General features: G+C 45.6%; 1 protein-coding gene across 6 annotated transcripts in view; it reads left to right on the top strand.

Moving 5' to 3' along the window:
* LOC115170165 (E3 ubiquitin-protein ligase rnf213-alpha) overlaps positions 1–25,155 on the top strand; it is a 66,675-nt gene that overhangs the window by 22,199 nt on the left and 19,321 nt on the right. Inside the window, exons 21-51 of one of the 6 annotated variants that reach the window (XM_029726517.1) lie at positions 163–322; positions 572–789; positions 1,147–1,284; positions 1,588–1,743; positions 1,918–3,208; positions 3,481–3,665; positions 3,757–3,912; positions 4,559–8,158; positions 8,253–8,383; positions 8,683–8,778; positions 8,900–9,024; positions 9,408–9,530; positions 9,750–9,799; positions 9,936–10,080; positions 12,092–12,227; positions 12,356–12,541; positions 12,703–12,833; positions 13,011–13,159; positions 13,318–13,527; positions 13,564–13,670; positions 13,959–14,147; positions 15,830–15,950; positions 16,353–16,453; positions 16,584–16,763; positions 16,872–17,038; positions 17,239–17,341; positions 18,678–18,792; positions 18,927–19,134; positions 19,318–19,517; positions 19,732–19,854; positions 20,081–20,191. In XM_029726517.1, the coding sequence (XP_029582377.1) occupies positions 163–322; positions 572–789; positions 1,147–1,284; positions 1,588–1,743; positions 1,918–3,208; positions 3,481–3,665; positions 3,757–3,912; positions 4,559–8,158; positions 8,253–8,383; positions 8,683–8,778; positions 8,900–9,024; positions 9,408–9,530; positions 9,750–9,799; positions 9,936–10,080; positions 12,092–12,227; positions 12,356–12,541; positions 12,703–12,833; positions 13,011–13,159; positions 13,318–13,527; positions 13,564–13,670; positions 13,959–14,147; positions 15,830–15,950; positions 16,353–16,453; positions 16,584–16,763; positions 16,872–17,038; positions 17,239–17,341; positions 18,678–18,792; positions 18,927–19,134; positions 19,318–19,517; positions 19,732–19,854; positions 20,081–20,191 (9,111 nt within the window). Of the gene's footprint in view, positions 1–162; positions 323–571; positions 790–1,146; positions 1,285–1,587; positions 1,744–1,917; positions 3,209–3,480; positions 3,666–3,756; positions 3,913–4,558; positions 8,159–8,252; positions 8,384–8,682; positions 8,779–8,899; positions 9,025–9,407; positions 9,531–9,749; positions 9,800–9,935; positions 10,081–12,091; positions 12,228–12,355; positions 12,542–12,702; positions 12,834–13,010; positions 13,160–13,317; positions 13,671–13,958; positions 14,148–15,829; positions 15,951–16,352; positions 16,454–16,583; positions 16,764–16,871; positions 17,039–17,238; positions 17,342–18,677; positions 18,793–18,926; positions 19,135–19,317; positions 19,518–19,731; positions 19,855–20,080; positions 20,192–25,155 lie in introns of all 6 variants that reach the window. The other 5 variants (XM_029726518.1, XM_029726514.1, XM_029726515.1 and 2 more) reach the window with 5 other exon arrangements.

Below are 25,155 nucleotides of genomic sequence, written 5' to 3'. Positions count from 1 at the left end.
GAACCCTTTTGGTTTCAGTGTAGAACCCTTTCCACAGAGGGTTCTACCTGGAACCAAAAAGGGTTCTCCTATGGGGACAGTGAAGAACCATTTTGGAAGCCTGTTTTCTAAGAGTGTAGCATTACTAAAGTCTATTCATATAAATTATTATGGTGTTTCCAGAATACTGAGGACTTTAAGGAAGAGAGTCTGAATCGCATTGATGACAATTTGCTGGAGATCAAGAAAGATCTTGAGGACATCACAGAACCTCGCAGACAGTGTCTTCGAGAGCTCGGACTGAGGATAAACTTTGTCAAATGGGTCAAAGAAGCTCTTGAAGGTGAGGTCATACCAGAAGGCAAGGCAGAAAAAGAGCAGCACCAGTAGTAGCCAACAAGTTAGGGTTTCCCATAACTAACTTAACTAGTTAGGGCTTACCATAACTAACTTAACTAGTTAGGGCTTACCATAACTAACTTAACTAGTTAGGGTTTCCCATAACGAACTTAACTAGTTAGGGTTTCCTATAACAAACTAAACTAGTTATGGTTTCCCATAATGAACTTACAGTTTTTCTTTGCTGTTGCAGATATCAACGAGCTGAAAGTGTTTGTTGACCTGGCCTCCATCTCCGCCGGAGAGAACGACTTGGATGTGGACCGTGTAGCCTGTTTCCATGATGCTGTTCTTGGTTACTCCTCCATGCTCTATGGGCTTCCACCAGATGCCGACTTTCATGCCTTCAAGGAGGCTTTGACAAAACTGTGGAAGGCGCTTGGAAATGACAGCAACATACCATATAAGCTGGTTAGATGTTATGATAATTATGACATATTTAACATTTTGGGAAAAGCTTGTCAAACCTGAAGGACTGAGGCCTGTATTTCAACATTGTAGATCATGGATTTTCAGCACTACACTTTCATAATTGTGTTTGATTTGCAGAGCACCATTTACCGGACATGATATAATATATAATGTAATATATTTAGCAGATAGCTTTATCCAAAACCACTCAGTTGTGTGTGCATTCATTTTTCACTTACGGGTGGACCCGGGAATCGAACCCACTATCGTGTCATTGCAAGCGCCATGCTCTACAGACTGAGCTACAGAAATAATTCTTTAAACCCATATTCACAATTGTTTACTCCCTGATTGCAGCGGGATACTGCACGCCATTTGGAGTGGCTGAAAACGGTGAAAGACAGCCATGGTTCTGTGGAACTCTCTTCTCTATCATTGGCCAAATCCATCAACACAAGAGGCATCTACATTATCAGTGCACAAAACCAGAAGAAGGTATGTTCAATAAAATTAGGAAGGTTACTGTGTTTATAAACAATTGAAAGATGAGTTTCTATTAGTTTGTTGGAAGATGTATCTTTGTTAATAAGAAGTTACTGTCTAGTAGTGTTGAGCGATTACCAACCTCAGAAGGCAGTAATCGCTCAGCACTGCTGTCTGTTTGTACTCATACAAGGTCTTCAATTTCTTTCTGCTATTGTTTAACAAATATCTGTAAGCACTTTCCTGAATACCCGCAGAAATAGATTGATGCTTCTTATATTGGATCTTGTCAATTTTTTTTGTTTTCTTCAATAGCTGCGTTTAGACACTGCCCTGAAGCTGCAGATTCCAGAGCAGCAGGAGGAAGATCAGATGCGCAACTACTCTTTAGAAGACCTCAGAGATCTGCAGAACAAGCTAATGCTGATGTCTGGAAAGGGGGAACAAAGCCAGATTGATCACTTTACTGAGGTAATGTGATTGGGGACCTTGAGGATCATCACACACCTGAAATAATAATTACTGAAAATATCGTGCTATCACAGGATCTTTAAATTAACATTCCTGAGATTATATATTTTATTTGTAATATATGATTTTATGTACAGAAACTGAATTTTTAAACAACTTGCTTTATCTTCTCAGGTTTTTGACAGTGTCCAGAGGCTAGCTGTAGCATTTGTAGATCTTTATGCAGCTGGGAACCCACTTTTTAGGTGTTGGGAGGCTAAGATTAACTGTAATACTCAAAGTGATACTGGTATCGTAATGGAATTCAACCTTGGCAACATTCTACAAAACATAATGGTGGAGGGCAATGCAATGGACCATCTTACAGACCTGTGCAGGAAGATAGAGGTGTGTTTGGATGACTGGAACAAATTCATGGACAAACAAAGATCTCAGCACTATTACCTTAACTATTACACAGCAGAGCAGATCGTCTACCTTTGTAATGTTTTGACAGAGAAGAATTTGAACACTGAATTGGATGAAAAGGTGTTGATGATGCTGTCTTTCGTCAAACCTGACTGCTCCGCGTCAGACGTGTGGGAGACATGGATGACTTTTCAGAACAGCATGACAGATACTCAGCAAGATGAAGACATCGGATTTCAGACATTCATTGACCATCATAATGACTTGGGAGACTTTGATTCTTCTTTTGCTGGTGAGGGAAATTGTGCCATTGATGTTTTGCAGAGTGTTGTAGACCAGGCTGTTGGTTTACGAAAACTGGATCTGGTCTGGGATGCTTACATGAAAGATATGAGGAGCATTCTCCAGGACTCCTTAGACACCAGAAGCTTTGGTAGATTGCTAGAGATGTTGGCCAACAAAGAGAACCAGGAAGAAGATGATGAAGAACCCATGCTTTTAGAGCCAAGTGAGAATACAGTCCGGAGAAAGCTCCCAAAAGGCCTCTTCAATTGTCAACCTAATCTCATAATCTGCCCACAAGATGAAATCTTGACTTCAAGCATCTGCTTGTATATGACCAGTGATTATGAGCAGCTGCCTACCTACGATGAAGTCCTCCTGTGTACCCCTGCCACGTCCTATGAGCAGGTGGAGCTTTTCTTCCGGCGATGTCTCACACCAGGCTACTTGGGTGAGAAGATCTATACCCTGCTCTTCGCAGACCAGCTGAGCTATGAGGTGAGCTACGCAGTGGAGAAGTTATTTCAGAAACTGAGTTCATGTTCCAGGAGCAACTACAGGCTGGTGATCATCTGCAGCGCAGAAAGAGAGCACACCTACATCCCCTCTGCCTTCAGTCAGTTCAAACGGAATGTGGTGCCACAGGAGTCTCTTGAGAGGATTCAGAGATACCTGTCCAGGCATTACACTGTCCCCTCACACCAGACCAGTGCGGCATCTGTGTTCAAAGGTCGACACTTTGTTGGGATTGTGTCTTCCCAGAGGGCTGGAGTTGGTAAGTCATACCATACTGAATTTTTTTTACTTTATATAGTCCCACAGAGCCAAACATGGGGTTTCAAATGTAACCCTGGTATATTTAATATTATGAATGTGTTATTTTAAAAACTTGCATTTTTAATTTCAGTTGCAAGTCTTGAGTTTCAGGAATAGTAATAGTTTATACTCTCAACACATATATGAGTTCTTTAATCAGAAATTATTCAATGCCCATACATTTGACCTAGGTCTTTGTAGAGCTGAATCAAATGTGTTATTTATTTATAGGAAAATCTCTGTACATACAGAGGTTGTATGAAAAACTGGAGGGGACTGTGACAATGGGAACCACATTCCGTAAATGCATTCGCTTAATTGAGCCCAAGGTCGATGAGCATATCATTCTTCAGTCCATGTTTGAAACGCCAGAGAGCAAGGAACACAAAGTCTTTCATTTTGATGTCACATCCTCGGTAAATATTCCTAGTATTAATAAAATATTGAAAATAGTTGATGTTTTTCTGTGCCAGGAGGTTTACATGCGTGCTTTTTGATGTTCTCCAGGTACAGAAAGGCCTGCATGAATTTCTATTCAAACTGTTCTTCCTGCGTTACCTGACGGATTCCGATGGACTGATGTGGAAATGCAGTAACAAGCACTTGTATGTGATTGAGACACTACAATCCACCAATGAACCACTCAGACATGCTTCAAGATCTGTAAGTGTCAATCAATTTTTTATTTTTTTTTGTCATGTCACGTGAAACGTTTTGAAGTATACCGTTAAATAGCCCTACCAAACGCTGACCAGTGGCTAGCTGCTAGCGTGTTAAATGGAAAAAAAATTGTGGTCATAAAAGATAAGAGGAAGATCAGTGTTTTCCGATGTCATTATCTGAAAACACTGATGACATCATCTAGTGTGCATCATGTAATTTTAACCAACTATTTTAGGAAAACTATATATATAATATATTATTAAGGGGGATAGACCTTTTCACATGAAAAAACATGACCTTTTCTTTACCTTGAAAGTAGTCTGTGGGGTGGAGTCAGCAACCCAAGATTTGATTTGACTTTGTTTACTAGGCTACAGTGATTTACGATTAGCATTGCGTTTAGCTTCATATGATGCATTTTTCTTCATCACACTTTTTGCTTTGTCCAGAAAATGCTTTTATCTTAATACTTTTTGTTGTTGACATGCACACTTTTTTGGGATCATATCAACAGTGGACTAATGAACAAAATACAACAATATTTAATAAATATATCTTTAAATACTTTTTCTGTTAGACAACCCATTTTTGTCATGGAGATAGTGTTTGTCAAAATATTTAATATGACATGTATTTGTCTGTTTAGGATCCAAATGGACACTTTCCTCTCTTTGAGGTCTTTCCTAAGGTCCTCTGCCGTCCACCAAAAGAGGTTATGGGGTTAGAAGCGAGAAATGGAGACGATCCAGTACTGGACACTGAGGACCCACTCATGGATGACCAGTGTTTCAGGAGTGAGACCTTTCAAAGACCATACCAGTATCTAACACGGTTCCATAGGGGTGAAAATCTCGACAGCTTCAACTACCGAAGAGTTGAAGGAACTCATGCAGAGTGTCTTCAAATGCTCTTCATCTACTGTGGTATAATTGATCCATCCTGGGCAGAGTTGAAGAACTTTGCTGGATTTCTCAATCTTCAGTTGCTAGACTGTGAGACATCAGATTTCTGCAACTTTGAGTTTGTTGGAGACACTCTTAGGGGATTCAGAAACTTTGTGGTTGACTTCATGATCTTGATGGCCAAGGACTTTGCCACTCCGTCTCTCTGCATCGCTGACCAGAGCCATGGGAGGCAGCCGATGGACACCGGACTAAACGAAAGAGATCTAGCCCCGTTCCTCATCAGGAAGAGATGGGAATCAGAACCGCATCCATACATCTTCTTCAATGATGACCATGTGTCCATGACCTTCATTGGATTTCACCTACGGCTGAACGAGCAAAATGGGGTTGACGCTATTAATCCATCAACAAATGCAGTAATCAAGAGAAACATTATGACCAAACACCTATACAATGGCCTCAGACATCAAAGAGTTCCCTTTAACATCGACTTTGACCAACTTTCTCGAGCAGATAAGATTGAGCGTCTATGTAGTGTGCTGGGGACCAAGTGGCCAACAGACCCTGATGAAACGTATGAGCTCACCACCGACAACATACTTAAGATGATGGCCATTCACATGAGGTTCAGGTGTGGCATTCCAGTCATCATAATGGGGGAGACTGGCTGTGGGAAGACACGGCTCATCAAGTTCCTGTGTGAGTTGAGAAGGAGTGGGGCGCCCACGGAGAACATGAAACTCGTCAAAGTTCACGGTGGAACTACATCTGACATGATCTACAACAAGGTGCGGGAGGCAGAGAAGATTGCGGTTGCCAATAAAGAGAAACATGATTTTGATTCTGTTCTTTTCCTCGACGAAGCTAATACCACTGAAGCAATAAGCAGCATTAAGGAGATCCTATGTGACAACACTGTGCAAGGACAACAACTCAGCTCCCAAACTGGCCTGAAAATCATTGCTGCGTGCAATCCTTACAGGAAACACACAGATGAGATGATCAAGAGGCTGGAGGCAGCTGGTTTGGGGTACAGGGTCCGAGCTGAAGAGACTGAAGAAAGACTTGGATCAATCCCTCTTCGTCAGCTGGTGTATAGGGTCCAAGTGTTGCCCCCGAGCATGATCCCTTTGGTGTGGGACTTTGGGCAACTCAGTGATCAAACAGAGAAAATGTACATCCAGCAGATTGTACAGAGAGTTGTGGAAACAAATTCAATCAACAGAGGATCCATCAGGATGATCACTGATGTGCTGTCGTCATCACAGGGATTTATGAGAAAGAAGAAAGATGAATGTAGCTTTGTCAGTCTCAGGGATGTGGAGCGCTGCATGCAAGTATTTGTGTGGTTCTACAACAACCACTCATTGTTTCAGGATGAGTTAAAGACATTCCTCCAGAAACAACCCCAGGAGGAGAGGAGCAGGAGTGACCAGCTACACTCACCTGCCAGTGATCCAGTTGATTGGTCACTGTTGATGGCTGTTGGTGTATGTTATCAAGCCTGTCTAGAAACAAAAGGTGAATACCAGACCGCAATCTGCGAATTCCTTCCCCAAGTCACCCCAAAGAAGATGAAGCAGGAAATCTCAGTCATGCAGGACCTTCTCCTAAGTGGTGTCCCAATGGGAGAGACAATAGCAAGAAACAAGGCTTTGAAAGAGAATGTTTTCATGATGGTGATCTGTATCGAGTTACGAATCCCCCTGTTTTTGGTTGGCAAGCCTGGGAGCTCCAAATCTCTGTCTAAAACTCTGGTTGCAGATGCCATGCAGGGCCAAGCTGCACATTCTGAGCTGTACAAAAGGCTGAAACAGGTACACCTGGTGTCCTTCCAGTGCAGCCCTCACTCCACGCCAGAGGGCATCATCAACACATTCCGACAATGTGCCCGCTTCCAAGAGAGCAAGAATTTGGAGGAGTACATCTCTGTTGTTGTGCTAGATGAGATTGGTTTGGCAGAGGACTCCCCAAAAATGCCTCTGAAAACATTGCACCCTTTACTGGAGGAAGGCTGCATTGATGATGAGCCACTGCCTCATAAGAGAGTTGGATTCATTGGCATCTCCAATTGGGCCTTGGACCCTGCCAAGATGAACAGAGGCCTCTTTGTGTCCCGTGGTGACCCAGACCAAAATGAGCTACTCGAGAGTGCGAAAGGCATATGCTCATCTGACAAGATGATACTCGAGAAGGTTAAGCACCTCTTCACACCTTTCTCAAAAGCATATATGACGACTTCCAAGAAAGGCAAAGGGTTTTTTGGTCTACGAGATTACTATAGTCTGGTGAAGATGATGTTCGCCATCACCAAGGCCTCTAAGCAGAGCCCCAGTACAGGTAAAATCATTGAAGCAGTCCTAAGGAACTTCAGTGGAAGGGACGATGTGGACGCAGTGCGTATATTCACCAAAGAGCTGCCGGGCCAATCCATTCAACCTGATTTGGATGGCATCAGCACTATTGATCTGGTGAAACAAAACATTGTTTCCATTTACCAAGATGAGGAGTGCCGATATCTCCTTGTCCTCACCAAAAACTATGCAGCCCTCCAGATTCTCCAGCAGACATTCTTCTCAGACCACAACCATCCAGAGATCATCTTTGGTTCAAGCTTCCCAAAGGATCAAGAGTACACTCAGATCTGTAGAAATATCAACCGAGTGAAGATCTGCATGGAAACTGGCCAGACTGTTGTGCTTCTGAACCTTCAGAATCTGTACGAAAGTCTCTACGACGCTCTCAACCAGTATTATGTTTCACTTGGGGGTCAGAAGTATGTCGATCTTGGATTGGGAACCCATCGTGTGAAGTGCAGAGTTCACAAAGACTTCCGGCTAATTGTCATTGAAGAGAAAGAGGTGGTCTACAAGCAGTTCCCAATTCCTCTGATAAACCGTCTGGAGAAGCACTACCTGGACATCAACACTGTTCTCAAGAAGGACCAGACGGAGATTGTCGAACAACTAAAGGAATGGGTCAAACAGTTTGTCTCCTTGAAAAGTCAGCAGTCCAAGACAGACCGCTACAAGCCACATGATGTCTTCATTGGCTACCACTCAGACACATGCTCCTCTGTGGTCCTGCAAGTGACTGAGAAGATGAAAACCGAGTCTGACGAATCTGACACTCAGAGGAGAGTCCTGGATGAAGCCAAGCTTATCATGCTGAACTGTGCAACTCCAGATTCTGTCATTCGGCTTGACGGGACTAAATTATCTGATGATGAGACCGAGTACCTGACGCAAATCTATTTTGAGGAGCAGAATCATCATTCCCTGGCAGACTTCATTGCCTCTCACACACAAGAGGAGGAATGGTTGCATTACCACTTTACAGAGGTAATTCACTTGAATCTTATCTTTTTAAGAATATACCTTGAATAGAATGCATCTTATATTGCTCATAAATCGTTTTTTTTTGCTCTTTTTGAAGGTCACAACATTTTCCCGGTTATTGACAGCAGCAGATATCCATCAGCTGCAGAACATCACAGAGCGTTGCAACGTCAAGCTTCTCTCACTGCAACAGTTTGACACAGAGCACTCCTTCCTTAAAGAAATCAGGTCTGCTTAACATTTTGAAGAGAAGCTCAGTATATAGGGTTGCACAATTCAAATTACTTTCCCAAAATGTTTTCCAGAAATCCTGGTTGGAAGATTCCTGGATTTCCTGCTTATTCCGTTCTGATTGCAGGCGTTTTCCAACCAGGATTTCTGGAAAAACCTGGGAATTCTGGGAAAGTTACCAGAATTTTGCAACCAGAATTTTGCAACCCTAATTGTATCACTTGTGTGTGTGTGTAACCTTGTAGATCATTCATAAGAATGGTACAGGATTAGGAAAATAACTGTGTTCTCTCTAGGCAATTTCTTGACTCCACATCTGCCGACAAAGTCCTCATCATCCAAACAGACTATGATGAGGACTCCCAGAGCATGAACATTCTGGCATCTGCCAAGTGAGTGATTCTCATTTAGATTTCTCGTCACAACTATTGGAGAGAACTAAACTGAAGTATTAGGTTATACTTGTTGTTGTATTTTTTTCCATTTAAATGTTTGATCTTTGAATCTCCTCAGATATTCATCCATAAATGAAATAAACAAATCAAAAGAAGATGCTGACAATGGAAGGGTGTTTGTGTACTTTGTTACCAAACTGCCCCGAATTAAAGGTGGAACCTCCTATGTTGGATTTCATGGAGGTGAGTTCTGTTAAATGCTATACAACAGGCCGATTTAATAGTATGATCTAGCATCCCACAAAGAAATGATCTGTTCTGAAATGCTTTCAATATTTACCGGTATTCAAAATACAAAAAAAGGCACTTGCACATCTGAGCAATCATTTTTCGTAGGTGCATGGTAACAATTGAAATAACACTGAAAGAAAAGAGAGGAGCAGCATACAGCTCTTGCTAGCGTCACTGTTCTTTATCAAGCTTTACGTATCGTCAGAGCTTTGACAAAGGCCTTGAGGCCGATGCGTAAAGTTTAATAAAGAACAGTGATACTAGCAAGAGCAGTATACCGGTTTCTCTTTAATATTTACCGGTATGCAATTTCCATCCTCTTTTTCTTTGCAAAGGACCCTGGAAATCAGTTCACATTGACGACCTTAGAAAATCCAAAGAGTTTGTATCAGATGTCCAGTCCTTGAGAAAGCTACCCATCAGCCAACTTTTTGAGAAAATTGAAGAGCCATCCGAGGGTACATTTTACTCGTATTATAAATGATAAATATCCAAAATTACTTAAGTACAATTTTTTATGGGTAGCCCCAGTGGGAAGAGAACCCATGACCCTTTCGTTACAAGTGCCATGCTTTACCAACTGTTATTATGCACAGTAGCACAAATGCTATAGTTGGGAATTGACTGTAAATAATCCTAGATAATTCGTTTTTTCATAGTTTTCTTTCTTGTTCCAGCAATGCAAACAGATGACACATACATCGAGGCACATGGGGTAGAGCACTCTGTAAGTATTGTATACTATATATTGTATACAAGTTTGTATTGCAGTTCTTAATTATGATATGCAGGTGCTTCTGGTTTCTGTAAACCTAACAAGGTATGGGTGTGTTATTCATGTGAGCATGTTGTTGTTGTTTCAGGCTGAGTTTGATGCCACAGATCTGGTGCGAAGCTGTGTGCAGAGTGCAGTGAGCATGCTCAGAGACCAGGAGGACAGTGGAGCTCTCAGCACCAGGAGAGTTGAGATCCTGCTGACACTTCTGGATGATAGCGAGGACTTGAAAGGTTACTGACCCACAATATTTCCAGTGTGTTACCGTAATTTCAGTGATGGCAAGGACCTGAAAGGTTACTAACCAACAATATTTCCAGTGTGTTACCGTAATTTCAGTGATAGCAAGGACCTGAAAGGTTACTAACCAACAATATTTCCAGTGTGTTACCGTAATTTCAGTGATAGCAAGGACCTGAAAGGTTACTAACCAACAATATTTCCAGTGTGTTAACTGTAGTTGCAGTGGTTAAAGACAAGACCTAGAACCTTCTCACTTGAAAAAAAAAAAAATACTACAGATCACTATAAAATATTACAGTACTTGCTATAGAATTCTGTAATAAACTAGAACAGTATACTGTAGTATACACTGTAGTATCCCTCGATTGTGTAGCGCTTACTATAGAATGTTGTATTATGTGTAAGGGATAAACGCCAACGTTCCCGTACATTACCTTGGAAATAATGGACGAGGCAGCGGCACAAGGCAGAGCCGAGTCCTCTTGCGGAGTTCGTTTTTCCAATGTAATGTTCAGAAAGGAGGCATTTTATACCGGTTATACCACAGTTGCCAAAGAAAAGAATATTAAAGCACACATTTAACGGTAGAACAAAAAAAAAGTTGATATTTAAATGTTTATAAAAACAAATGAATACTTTCTCACCTTTTGGTTGCTAGAGACGCGACCCAGTTGTTTGTTTGATATTGATGGTTCTATATGTGTTTCTTCTATATTTTCACTGGCAATGTTCTTATCCTTTTTTGCTTACTAGCCAAATAGCTACGGCTAACACAGTTACGAACTCTGCAGCCAGAATAACAGCAAAGTATCTGCATTTGCGTTTGTTTAAGCTGTTCTCTATTGACATTCATTTGGATACATCCATAACAATCTGATGATGCCAGATTTTGCCTGGCATAGCTAGAAAAGTGTTTGCCTTGTCAGGACACTTGACACCGTTCTTTACAAGGAGATTGCATTACATATCAAACACTAGCTAAATCATTTGTTGAACCTGTAAATAAAAACTAGAAACATGTGGGAGGATTTGACAACATAGCGCCACTAAACTAGAAATATATGGGAGGATTTGACAGCATAGCGCCACTAAACTAGAAACATCTGGGAGGATTTGACAGCATAGTGCCACTAAACTAGAAACATCTGGGAGGATTTGACAGCATAGTGCCACTTGCGTCATGACTGCAACAGTAGTGACGAGGGAAATTAATGTTCATCACTCACCATGTTAAGTCATCAGATGCTCCAAAAAAAGTAGCTAACTAGATGAGTTTTTCCTTGTTGGACCTGTGTTTACAATGTATCCTATTTTGGTTTGTGTGGTTGTTGGTTTAGCTTTCTGTAACTTTGTAGCAAGTACGGTCTGCATGTGTAGGTGTCCCGATTTTCTATATTTTCCAACTGTCCATTATCTGGTTTTAATGCCCATTCTAGAATGCCGTTCTAGCCAATCAGAAGCAAGTATTCAACAATGCTGTGGTATAATGTAGAATACTATACTACACACTGTAGTATCCCTCGATCATGTGTAGTACTTACTATCGAATGTTGTAGTATACTGTAGAAAACTATAGTAAATACTACAGTATTTTCCACACAAAAAACACTACAGCAAATACTACAGTAAAGTAAGCAAAACACTACAGAGAATACTACTTTTTTGTAAAAACACTACAGTAAATACTACAGTATACTACAATCCCCCAAAACACTACATTCATTACTATAGTATTTACTACAGTTTTTATTTTACTACAGTAATTTATACTATATTTAGCTGTAAATGCAGTCAAATCTGCAAAAACACTACAGTGAATACTATAGTATTTCTACCATAATTTACTATTGTACTTTTCATTAGAAAGGGGCTCTAGATCAAAAAATAGAACATCTGAGACGAACAATTATCTCAGATCGTAACAGCAGACAAATACTGCAACTAAAGGTAACTGGCTTTTACATGAATTTATATGCTTGATCTCTGTATTGTGCCCTTAAGCTACGTTCCTGACAACCCTGAGAAGCCGCCTTCACTCTCTACTGGAGAACCGTGAGCGAAATATCCCTTCCCCCAAGTACTGGGTGTTAACGGAGGCATCCAACATCAATGCTCTTCAGGAGGGGGGAACATTCACGTATGTTAATCAATGATACTGCACTACTCTGCAAATGGAAAATCTATAATTTCATTCATTTTCAAATTATTATTTGGTCTTGTCATTGTTCAGAAGTATAGTCAGTTCATACTGTATTTGTTCCACAGACAAACTCTATGGAAGAGAATCCAAGCAGTGGTCACACCCCTCTTGGCCCAGTTGGTCTCAGTCATCGACAGGGACTGTAATCTTGACCTCCTGCTGGACAGCAACAGTGGGGAGGAAGTCAGAAACCTGTGGCTGAAGATATTCGGCAGTAACGAGATGCTTGATATTCCTAACGTTGATCTCAAGTGAGTGATTTATGTGTGATGATGATGATACACATACTGGATTAAGAAAGCGACTGGACTGCCTGGAGTCCTTGTATGATGTATAAGGTTTTATGTAGCCTGTGGTGTGTCTCAGTGGAACAGGTAGATGTCACTGCTAACAGACTCCCCATTTCCCACAGTTCTGAGTCTAAGACCATCCTTGTGCAGAGCCATGTCATAGCTGAGAGGACCATGTGCTGCACTATGCCCTTTAGCTGGAGGATCAGAGATATCCTGGATGAACTATTGATTCAAACTCAGCAGAGCGGAAGTAAATAATTGAATGCCTTAATTCAGACTTTAAAAAATGAACGATACATTTAGATAACAATTGTATAGTTTATGCAAATGTAATACATTATTCGTAAAGGTGTATTTCTTAACTCTCATGTGGACTACTTATAGTATTTAGTTGTATAAACTCAATCTTTTACCATTTTTTTCTTGGGAGGACGTGTCGGGCTGTTCTTTGAGAAAATCCCCATTGGTCAGTATCTGGCTACATTGGGTGAGAAACTGCAGAGGGAATTTTTCCAAAGGTACCTGCAGGACTTCATTTCCATGACGATGAACGTGGCTTCGGAGGGGGAGTTAAAGGTATGACTTGCTCATCATGTTTTCAATACATACAAATCGTAAAACAATAGGTTCCATTTTATAGAAAGGTCCTTTCTATTTACTGTCATATATGATAATAATATGGCTACCCATCAATTAGGCGATCCTAATGAATATATGTAATACTATTTTCCCAGCATCTGTGTGAAGCCCTGAGCTGCTGTGTGAATGAGCTCCAGAGGCGACGAAAAGCTTCAAGTGAAGAGATTCCATCCCTGCCCCTGATCCACACTGCCTACAACATGTACCGTACCCGTCTGCACAACCTCACCAGAATGATGTCGTTGCAACCACAGGTGGTTCCTCACTTGCAGAGAATCCCACTAGTGAAGGACAGCCCAGAGATGGTAAGAATCACACTAGTGAAGGACAGCCCAGAGATGGTAAGAATCACACTAGTGAAGGACAGCCCAGAGATGGTAAGAATCACACTAGTGAAGGACAGCCCAGAGATGGTAAGAATCACACTAGTGAAGGACAGCCCAGAGATGCTAAGTACATATATTTTCCACACACTGCTGCATTTAGTTTTGAGAAATCAGGTTTTTTTATGTGCCAAATGTTTGTATAGAGTATATATGAATGTATGATAGTAGTTGAAGATACAGTATATATGAATGTATGATAGTAGTAGAACATCAGTATATATGGTAGTTGAACTTTTACCAGGTTATGTACAGTATATACTGTATTGAAATGAGGCTGCCAACATGCTGATAGAAATGTCATAGTAAACATGCCAGTAACTATACCATGTTTCTGTCTCACTCCTCTGCCAGGTTATGGATGTCTATGCAGCAGTTGCCTGTGTTGAGCTCCTGGAACCCCATACATTGGACTCTGATGCCCAGTGCCAGGACTGGCTGAAGCAGGTGAAAGGACTGAAGGGGTCTATGGAGCTGGTCTGCTCCCAGAGAAGCCTGAAGCAGTATGGAGAGAGGAGCCGGGAACTGTTTGACTACATCTGGTGAGGGAAATGTCCCTTTGAAAGACTACAGAGGGCCATTTGACTTTCTTTATTCATTTTGTTTTTTAAGAAAGTCAATATGCATTGCGAAAGAGGTGAAGACCTTCACTGTATAAAGTTCTGAATTCAAGGTGCTAGTCCATCCACACATGTTGGAATGAAGTAATAAAGCAAGCATATCCATGATATTCAAAAAGCAAAAACAAAAATATATAGTATCAGTCAAAAATCTGGACACTTACTCATTGAAGGGTTTTTCTTTATTTTTACTATTTTCTACATTGTAGAATAAAAACTATGAAATAACACATAAGGAATCATGTAGTAACCAAATGAGTGTTAAACAAATCAAAATATATTTTAGATTCTTGAAAGTAGCCACCCTTTGCCTTGATGACAGCTTTGTACACTCTTGGCATTCCCTCAACCAGCTTCACCTGGAATGCTTTTCCGATAGTCTTGAAGGAGTTCCGATATATGCTGAGCACTTGTTGGCTGCTTTTCCTTCATTCTGCGGTACAACTCATCCCAAACCATCTCAATTGGGTTGAGGTCGGGTGATTGTGGAGGCCAGGTCATTTGATGCAGTACTCCGTCACTCTCCTTCTTGGTCAAATAACCTTTACACAGCCTGGAGGTGTGTTGGTTCATTGTCATGTTGAAAAACAAAGGATAGTCCCACTAAGCACAAACCAGATGGGATGGCATATTGCTGCAGAATGCTGTGGTAGCCATGCTGGTTAAGTGTGCCTTGAATTCTAAATGAATCACTGACAGTGTTACCAGCAATGCACCCCCACACCTTCACACCTCCTCCTCCATGCTTCACGGTGGGAACCATACACCCGGAGATCATCTGTTCACCTACTCTGCGTCAAACAAAGAAAAGGACAGATTTCCAGCGGTCTAATGAACATTGCTCATGTTTCTTGGTCCAAGAAAGTCTCTTCTTCTTGTTGGTGTCCTCTAGTAGTGGTTTCTTTGCAGCAATTCGACCATAAAGGCCTGATTCACGCTATATCCTCTGAACAGCTGATGTTGAGATGTGTCTCTTGAACTCTGTGAAGCATTTATTTGGGCTGCAATCTGAAGTGCCGTTAACTCTAATGAACGTATCCTCTATAGTGAGGTAACTCTGGGTCTTCCTTTCCTGTGGCGGTCCTCATGAGAGCCAGTTTCATCATAGCACTTGATGGTTTTTGTGACTGCACTTGAAGAAACCTTAATATCTAAAACTAATGCTGGACTCTCGCTTCTCTTTGCGCTGTTCTTTCCATAATATGGAATTGGTCTTTTACCAAATAGCCCTATCTTCTGTATACCACCCCTACCTCGTCACAACACAACTGGTTGGCTCAAACGCGTTACGACAGAAAGAAATTCCACAAATTAACTTTGAACAAGGCACACCTGTTAATTGAAATGTATTCAAGGTGACTACCTCATGAAGCTGGTTGAGAGAATGCCAAGTGTGTGCGAAGCTGTCATCAAGGCAAAGGGTGGCTACTTTGAAGAATATCAAATATAAAATATATTTGGAATTAACACTTTTTTTGGTTACTACATGATTCCATATGTGTTATTTCATAGTTTTGATGTCTGTGTTTGTGTTTTGATACAATGTAGAACATAGTAAAACTTATATAAGTAAAGATTTGTCCTTGTTTGTTTTGTGTTTTTAGGAATCATTGGAACCGTATCTGCATCGTCTTTCTGTTTGTGGAACACATGCTGATAGGCTTTGAGTCTGAGGAGAGGGAGCTCAAGTCTCTGGTCCTTGATCACACTCGTACCATAGGCAAAGTGAGTTTATATCATATATTTTTGTTCTTTAAGTCAACATGCCACCAATTACATTTGTGCTTTGTTAATACCTAGTTTAAGTCTGATGATTGCTAAACCTGAAATATGGGATGGAAATAAATGTAAATGTGAACCTGAGCTCTTGAACTATGTTAACGCATTGCAATTTTGTCATTGCATTGAACTTTGTGGTTAAAGGATAAATTCAGTATTTTACAAGTGAATGTTTAAACGGTTCCTAACCCTGGAACTTCAGCTAACTTTTGACACCACTAGCTAAAAACCAATGGGAGTGATGGGCGACAACTGTCATTTTTTTTAAACATTTCAACTGAAATCAACTCAATTGGTTGGATGTCATTTTAACTAATCTATGTGACTGCTAATTATCTCGTGTGGCAGATTCTGGCAAAAAACTCAGACGTAAAATTGGAGGAACCATTTGCGGCCATCATTACAGTACTGAAGACTTGCAAGCAAAAAGCAAGTGATCTGATTTGCAAGTAAGTCTATATGATATAATTTATTTAGTGTAAAAGTCTATTCATATTATATGTCTACATTATTCGCTGTGGTTGATAAGCTGTATACAGAATTTGATGTTTAATAACGGCAGCTATTTTTTTCTCTTAGGTTTGGTTTCCAGTGCCGTGTGTGCATGGGGGAACCACAAGATCCCGTGGACCTGCCCTGCCACCACATGTTCTGTCTGACCTGTGTCAGAGGATGTCTCAACACAGGCCAAATGTACTGCCCCATGTGCAAACACGAACTCCCAGATGACTTCGAGGTCAAAGTGTCTGAGGACATAAGGTGGGTGTGTTTTACCCTTTTTTTTAAATCTGGATAACCAATGATAAAGGACATGTCTTTCCCTGTTCACCGTCTTATCTGTCTAATCTGTCTACTATGGTTTTGCAGAGCTTGCATCACACTAAACGCTCAGTTCAGGCAGAGTTGCAATGCGTTTTTCATAGACCTGGTCACTACTGTGTGCTTCAAGGACAACATCCCCCCATCAAAAGGTGTCATCCTGCATCTGTTGTCCTTCCTCATGGTTGAGACAGAACCCATCCCACTCATCAGAGGTACCCTCAACACACACACACACACACACACACACACACACACACACACACACACACACACTAGCTAAAAATATAGAGTTTAGATTCAGTTTGTTCCTGTATTCTTTTTGACATTTTAAGCATTAAACAGACCAGAGGGAAGATTGTGGCTCAGTAAAATGTTTTTATCTGTGTTCTGATTTGTATTATATTTGTACCAGCACAAAGTCAGATACACACCAAAGATTTCTCACCATTTGATGAGTCTATGGACAAGAATCCTGTGGTGCGATCAGTGATACTCAAGCTTCTGCTCAAGTACACGTGAGTGAACCAGAAAAGATTGTTGTTTTTACACTATATATACAGAAGTATGTGGACACCCCTTCAAATGAGTGGATTCGGCTATTTCAGACACACCCGTTGCTGACAGGTGTATAAAATCGAGCACACAGCAACGCGATCTCCATAGACAAACATTGGCAGTAGAATGGCCTTACTGAAGAGCTCAGTGACTTTCAACATGTCAGTTCGTAAAATGTTTGCCTTGCTGGAGCTGCCTCTGTCAACTGTAAGTGCTATTATTGTGAAGTGGAAACGTCTAGGAGCAACAATGGCTCAGCTGCGAAGTGGTAAGCAACAAAAGCTCACAGAATGGGACCGTTGAGTGCTGAAACACATACCGCGTAAAAATCATCTGTCCTTGTTTGCAACACTCCACTATCGAGTTCCAAACTGCCTCTGGAAGCAACGTCAGCACAAGGACTGTTTGTCGGGAGCTTCATGAAATGGGTTTCCATGGCCGAGCAGCCGCACACAAGCCTAAGATCACCATGCGCAATGCCAAGCGTCGGCTGGAGTGGTGTAAAGCTTGCCGCCATTGGACTCTGGAGCAGTGGAAACGTGTTCTCTGGAGTGATGAATCACGCTTCACCATCTGGCAGTCTGACGAACTAATCTGTGTTTGGCGGATGCCAGGAGAATGCTACCTGCCCCAATGTTTAGTGCCAACTGTAAAGTTTGGTGGAAGCGGAGGAATGGTCTGGGGCTGTTTTTCATGATTCGGGTTTAGCCCCTTAGTTCCAGTGAAGGGAAATCGTAATGCTATAGCATACAATGACATTCTAGACGATTCTGTGCTTCCAACTTTGTGGCAACAGTTTGGGGAAGGCCCTTTCCTGTTTCAGCATGACAATGCCCCCGTGTACAAAGCGAGGTCCATACAGAAATGGTTTGTCAAGATCGGTGTGGAAGAACTTGATTGGCCTACACAGAGACCTGACCTCAACCCCATCGAACACCTTTGGGATGAATTTGAATGCCAACTGCAAGCCAGGCCTAATCGCCCAACATTAGTACCCAATCTCACTAATGCTCTTGTGGCTGAATGGAAGCAAGTTTCACAGCAATGTTCCAACATCTAGTGGAAAGCCTTCCCAGAAGAGTGGAGGCTGTTATAGCAGCAAGGGGGGGGACCAACTCCATATTAATGCCCATGATTTTGGAATGAGATGTTTGACGAGCTGGTGTCCACATACTTTTCGTCATGTAGTGTATCACTGCAATGCTGCTGTAACCAGCAACGCAATTCAGTTGGTTTCAGATGTTATCAAACATTTGACTGAAAATTAACTATTTTTTGTTGTTGTTGTGTTTTTAGCTTTGATGACGTCAAAGAATATCTGCAGCAGTATTTGACATTGATAGAAGAGAGCAACATTCTAGAGGCTGAGGATAAAAATGAACTTTATGCGCTCTACATCAACTGCCTTGAGGTAGGATCTGACAGGATTTCACCCTAAATCAATGGAGTGCTATTTGTAAAAGAGGTCTTCTAACCTCAACGGGACTTTATGGATAAATAAAGGTTAAATAAATAGAATAGATGTTTATAACTATTTTTCTGCAGGACTCCATGTTCGACAGAAAGCCACATGAATGCCAGAAGCCTGCAGATCAGCAGGCCTACCTGCAGAATGAGACTGAGTTCTTGCGTCACTTCCTGGACTTTGTCACTGCGTCGGCTGAGACCGTCACAATAGAGTACCTGCAACAGATCGCGAGGGTCCGTCTATGCCTGGACATGGCTGCACACCTGCTCCATAGCATACAGTCTGGTAAAAACACTCAGTCAATATGGCGTCATGAATTCTGATCCTTGTTGCTTTAAAAATTGTGCTTGTTGGTGTAAATTAATGATAGTTTTTTTTTTTATATACAGAATGTTTTATAAAGAATGCTTGCAATCACTTTGACTGACTGATCCAAGATCTGTCCTCGGTTCCTCACATTGTGTGCAGGGGAATGTGAAAATCCTCAGGATGTGGTCGAGGAGTTCCTGTGTGCTGTTAGGAGCCTGTGTAAGGAGACTAAGAACGACTGGTACCGGGTTTACCTGATCCGCAACGTCAGCAGCCAGCACGGTGTAGAGTATGTCCAGAGAATGCTGAAGGATACAGAGAAGTACAGGTGGCTTTTTCCTGAAGAGTTGCAGCAGCAGGTACATCACAGGGTTTCATGAAACGTTTCATACAACCCCATTTTGTTTTAAACTGTTGAAAATACCCATCGGTCCTGTTTCCTGTTCTCTATTGTTTACAAACATGTTTCTAAAGAGGACCTGAGCGGGTTAGATACAATGATGTGTATTTCCTAGCTAGTACTGTGAAGGACGATGTTCTAGATATCAGGGTCTTCCATCGTCTTGTATGCAGAATGAAGATGTTGGCCAGATGGACCAGTATCTCGTCTATGGAGACGACTACCAGGATATCCGCGAGGCTGTTGCCAAAGCAGTACTAGAGGACAGTGTGCAGGAGATTGAGGATACCTGTCAGGTATTAGTTTAACTCCACTAAACTCAATACCACTGTGTGTGTGTGTGTGTGTGTGTGTGTGTGTGTGTGTGTGTGTGTGTGTGTGTGTGTGTGTGTGTGTGTGTGTGTGTGTGTGTGTGTGTGTGTGTGTGTGTGTGTGTGTGTGTTTTATTAAAACTATTTCTAACCTAGAGTTTATGGATGTTTGGTGAATTTGTCCTCCGCTTTGTGTGTTGTTTTGTTGTAGAGATGTACTGCACCTGCAAGGAGGCGGACCTTGTATGTCCTGCTGGCTCTTTTCAGAGAAGTCACCAGTCTGTACCGAACAGCCAACACAGGCCTCCACCCCACCCCTAAGGTAGGAACACAGGCCTCTACCCCACCCCTAAGGTAGGAACACAGGCCTCTACCCCGCCCCTAAGGTAGGAACACAGGCCTCTACCCCGCCCCTAAGGTAGGAACACAGGCCTCTACCCCGCCCCTAAGGTAGGAACACAGGCCTCTACCCCGCCCCTAAGGTAGGAACACAGGCCTCTACCCCGCCCCTAAGGTAGGAACACAGGCCTCTACCCCGCCCCTAAGGTAGGAACACAGGCCTCTACCCCGCCCCTAAGGTAGGAACACAGGCCTCTACCCTGCCCCTAAGGTAGGAATACAGGCCTCTACCCCACCCCTAAGGTAGGATCACAGGCCTCTACCCCGCCCCTAAGGTAGGAACACAGGCCTCTACCCCACCCCTAAGGTAGGAACACAGGCCTCTACCCCGCCCCTAAGGTAGGAATACAGGCCTCCACCCCGCCCCTAAGGTAGGAACACAGGCCTCTACCCCGCCCCTAAGGTAGGAACACAGGCCTCTACCCCGCCCCTAAGGTAGGAATACAGGCCTCCACCCCTAAGGTAGGAACACAGGCCTCCACCCCACCCCTAAGGTAGGAAGACAGGCCTCTACCCTGCCCCTAAGGTAGGAACACAGGCCTCTACCCCGCCCCTAAGGTAGGAATACAGGCCTTTACCCCGCCCCTAAGGTAGGAAGACAGGCCTCTACCCCGCCCCTAAGGTAGGAATACAGGCCTCTACCCCGCCCCTAAGGTAGGAACACAGGCCTCCACCCCGCCCCTAAGGTAGGAACACAGGCCTCTACCCCGCCCCTAAGGTAGGAACACAGGCCTCTACCCCGCCCCTAAGGTAGGAACACAGGCCTCTACCCCGCCCCTAAGGTAGGACCACAGGCCTCTACCCCGTCCTAAGGTAGGACCACAGGCCTCTACCCTGCCCCTAAGGTAGGACCACAGGCCTCTACCCTGCCCCTAAGGTAGGAAGACAGGCCTCTACCCCACCCCTAAGGTAGGACCACAGGCCTCTACCCTGCCCCTAAGGTAGGAAGACAGGCCTCTACCCTGCCCCTAAGGTAGGAAGACAGGCCTCTACCCTGCCCCTAAGGTAGGAAGACAGGCCTCTACCCCACCCCTAAGGTAGGACCACAGGCCTCTACCCCGCCCCTAAGGTAGGAAGACAGGCCTCTACCCCACCCCTAAGGTAGGAACACAGGCCTCCACCCCACCCCTAAGGTAGGAAGACAGGCCTCTACCCTGCCCCTAAGGTAGGACCACAGGCCTCTACCCTGCCCCTAAGGTAGGAAGACAGGCCTCTACCCCACCCCTAAGGTAGGACCACAGGCCTCTACCCCGCCCCTAAGGTAGGAAGACAGGCCTCTACCCCACCCCTAAGGTAGGAACACAGTCCTCCACCCCGCCCCTAAGGTAGGACCACAGGCCTCTACCCCACCCCTAAGGTAGGAATACAGGCCTCTACCCTGCCCCTAAGGTAGGAACACAGGCCTCCACCCCACCCCTAAGGTAGGAATACAGGCCTCTACCCCGCGCTTAAGGTAGGAAGACAGGCCTCCGCCCCGCCCCTAAGGTAGGAATACAGGCCTCTGCCCCGCCCCTAAGTTAGGAATACAGGCCTCCACCCCACCCCTAAGGTAGGAATACAGGCCTCCACCCCGCCCCTAAGGTAGGAATACAGGCCTCCACCCCGCCCCTAAGGTAGGAATACAGGCCTCCACCCCGCCCCTAAGGTAGGAAGACAGGCCTCCACCCCGCCCCTAAGGTAGGAATACAGGCCTCTACCCCGCCCCTAAGGTAGGAATACAGGCCTCCACCCCGCCCCTAAGGTAGGAAGACAGGCCTCCGCCCCGCCCCTAAGGTAGGAATACAGGCCTCCGCCCCGCCCCTAAGTTAGGAATACAGGCCTCCACCCCACCCCTAAGGTAGGAATACAGGCCTCCACCCCGCCCCTAAGGTAGGAATACAGGCCTCTACCCCGCCCCTAAGGTAGGAATACAGGCCTCTACCCCGCCCCTAAGGTAGGAATACAGGCCTCCACCCCACCCCTAAGGTAGGAATACAGGCCTCCACCCCGCCCCTAAGGTAGGAAGACAGGCCTCCACCCCGCCCCTAAGGTAGGAAGACAGGCCTCTACCCTGCCCCTAAGGTAGGAATACAGGCCTCCACCCCGCCCCTAAGGTAGGAATACAGGCCTCCACCCCGCCCCTAAGGTAGGAATACAGGCCTCCACCCTGCCCCTAAGGTAGGAATACAGACCTCCACCCCGCCCCTAAGGTAGGAATACAGGCCTCCACCCTGCCCCTAAGGTAGGAATACAGGCCTCTACCCCACCCCTAAGGTAGGAATACAGGCCTCCACCCCGCCCCTAAGGTAGGAACACAGGCCTCTACCCCGCCCCTAAGGTAGGAACACAGGCCTCTACCCCACCCCTAAGGTAGGAAGACAGGCCTCTACCCCGCCCCTAAGGTAGGAACACAGGCCTCCACCCCGCCCCTAAGGTAGGAACACAGGCCTCCACCCCGCCCCTAAGGTGGGAACACAGGCCTCTACCCCGCCCCTAAGGTAGGAATACAGGCCTCCACCCCACCCCTAAGGTAGGAACACAGGCCTCCACCCCGCCCCTAAGGTGGGAACACAGGCCTCTACCCCGCCCCTAAGGTAGGAACACAGGCCTCTACCCCGCCCCTAAGGTGGGAACACAGGCCTCTACCCCGCCCCTAAGGTAGGAACACAGGCCTCTACCCCGCCCCTAAGGTAGGAAGACAGGCCTCTACCCCGCCCCTAAGGTAGGAATACAGGCCTCTACCCCGCCCCTAAGGTAGGAAGACAGGCCTCTACCCCGCCCCTAAGGTGGGAACACAGGCCTCTACCCCGCCCCTAAGGTAGGAACACAGGCCTCCACCCCGCCCCTAAGGTGGGAACACAGGCCTCTACCCCGCCCCTAAGGTAGGAACACAGGCCTCCACCCCGCCCCTAATGTAGGAAGACAGGCCTCTACCCCGCCCCTAAAGTAGGAATACAGGCCTCTACCCCGCCCCTAAGGTAGGAAGACAGGCCTCCACCCCGCCCCTAAGGTAGGAAGACAGGCCTCTACCCTGCCCCTAAGGTAGGAATACAGGCCTCCACCCCGCCCCTAAGGTAGGAATACAGGCCTCCACCCCGCCCCTAAGGTAGGAATACAGGCCTCCACCCTGCCCCTAAGGTAGGAATACAGGCCTCTACCCCGCCCCTAAGGTAGGAATACAGGCCTCCACCCCGCCCCTAAGGTAGGAACACAGGCCTCTACCCCGCCCCTAAGGTAGGAACACAGGCCTCTACCCCACCCCTAAGGTAGGAAGACAGGCCTCTACCCCGCCCCTAAGGTAGGAATACAGGCCTCCACCCTGCCCCTAAGGTAGGAACACAGGCCTCTACCCCACCCCTAAGGTAGGAATACAGGCCTCTACCCCGCCCCTAAGGTAGGAATACAGGCCTCCACCCCGCCCCTAAGGTAGGAACACAGGCCTCTACCCCACCCCTAAGGTAGGATCACAGGCCTCCACCCCGCCCCTAAGGTAGGAAGACAGGCCTCTACCCCGCCCCTAAGGTAGGAACACAGGCCTCCACCCCGCCCCTAAGGTAGGAAGACAGGCCTCTACCCCGCCCCTAAGGTAGGAATACAGGCCTCTACCCCGCCCCTAAGGTAGGAACACAGGCCTCCACCCCGCCCCTAAGGTAGGAAGACAGGCCTCTACCCTGCCCCTAAGGTAGGAATACAGGCCTCCACCCCGCCCCTAAGGTAGGAATACAGGCCTCCACCCCGCCCCTAAGGTAGGAATACAGGCCTCCACCCTGCCCCTAAGGTAGGAATACAGGCCTCTACCCCGCCCCTAAGGTAGGAATACAGGCCTCCACCCCGCCCCTAAGGTAGGAACACAGGCCTCTACCCCGCCCCTAAGGTAGGAACACAGGCCTCTACCCCACCCCTAAGGTAGGAAGACAGGCCTCTACCCCGCCCCTAAGGTAGGAATACAGGCCTCCACCCTGCCCCTAAGGTAGGAACACAGGCCTCTACCCCACCCCTAAGGTAGGAATACAGGCCTCTACCCCGCCCCTAAGGTAGGAATACAGGCCTCCACCCCGCCCCTAAGGTAGGAACACAGGCCTCTACCCCACCCCTAAGGTAGGATCACAGGCCTCTACCCCGCCCCTAAGGTAGGAGCACAGGCCTCTACCCCATCCCTAAGGTAGGAGCACAGGCCTCTACCCCACCCCTAAGGTAGGAACACAGGCCTCTACCCCGCCCCTAAGGTAGGAACACAGGCCTCCACCCCGCCCCTAAGGTAGGAACACAGGCCTCCACCCCGCCCCTAAGGTGGGAACACAGCCCTCTACCCCGCCCCTAAGGTAGGAATACAGGCCTCCACCCCGCCCCTAAGGTAGGAACACAGGCCTCCACCCCGCCCCTAAGGTGGGAACACAGGCCTCTACCCCGCCCCTAAGGTAGGAACACAGGCCTCTACCCCGCCCTTAAGGTGGGAACACAGGCCTCTACCCCGCCCCTAAGGTAGGAACACAGGCCTCTACCCCGCCCCTAAGGTAGGAAGACAGGCCTCTACCCCGCCCCTAAGGTAGGAATACAGGCCTCTACCCCGCCCCTAAGGTAGGAAGACAGGCCTCTACCCCGCCCCTAAGGTGGGAACACAGGCCTCTACCCCGCCCCTAAGGTAGGAATACAGGCCTCTACCCCGCCCCTAAGGTAGGAAGACAGGCCTCTACCCCGCCCCTAAGGTGGGAACACAGGCCTCTACCCCGCCCCTAAGGTAGGAACACAGGCTTCCACCCCGCCCCTAAGGTGGGAACACAGGCCTCTACCCCGCCCCTAAGGTAGGAATACAGGCCTCCACCCCGCCCCTAAGGTAGGAAGACAGGCCTCTACCCCGCCCCTAAGGTAGGAATACAGGCCTCTACCCCGCCCCTAAGGTAGGAAGAC

The sequence above is a fragment of the Salmo trutta genome, chromosome 31, assembly GCF_901001165.1.
Source record: "Salmo trutta chromosome 31, fSalTru1.1, whole genome shotgun sequence".
Lineage (NCBI taxonomy): Eukaryota > Metazoa > Chordata > Actinopteri > Salmoniformes > Salmonidae > Salmo > Salmo trutta.
Note: the sequence above shows the minus strand (reverse complement) of the source record. Positions and strands in the feature narration are given on the sequence as shown.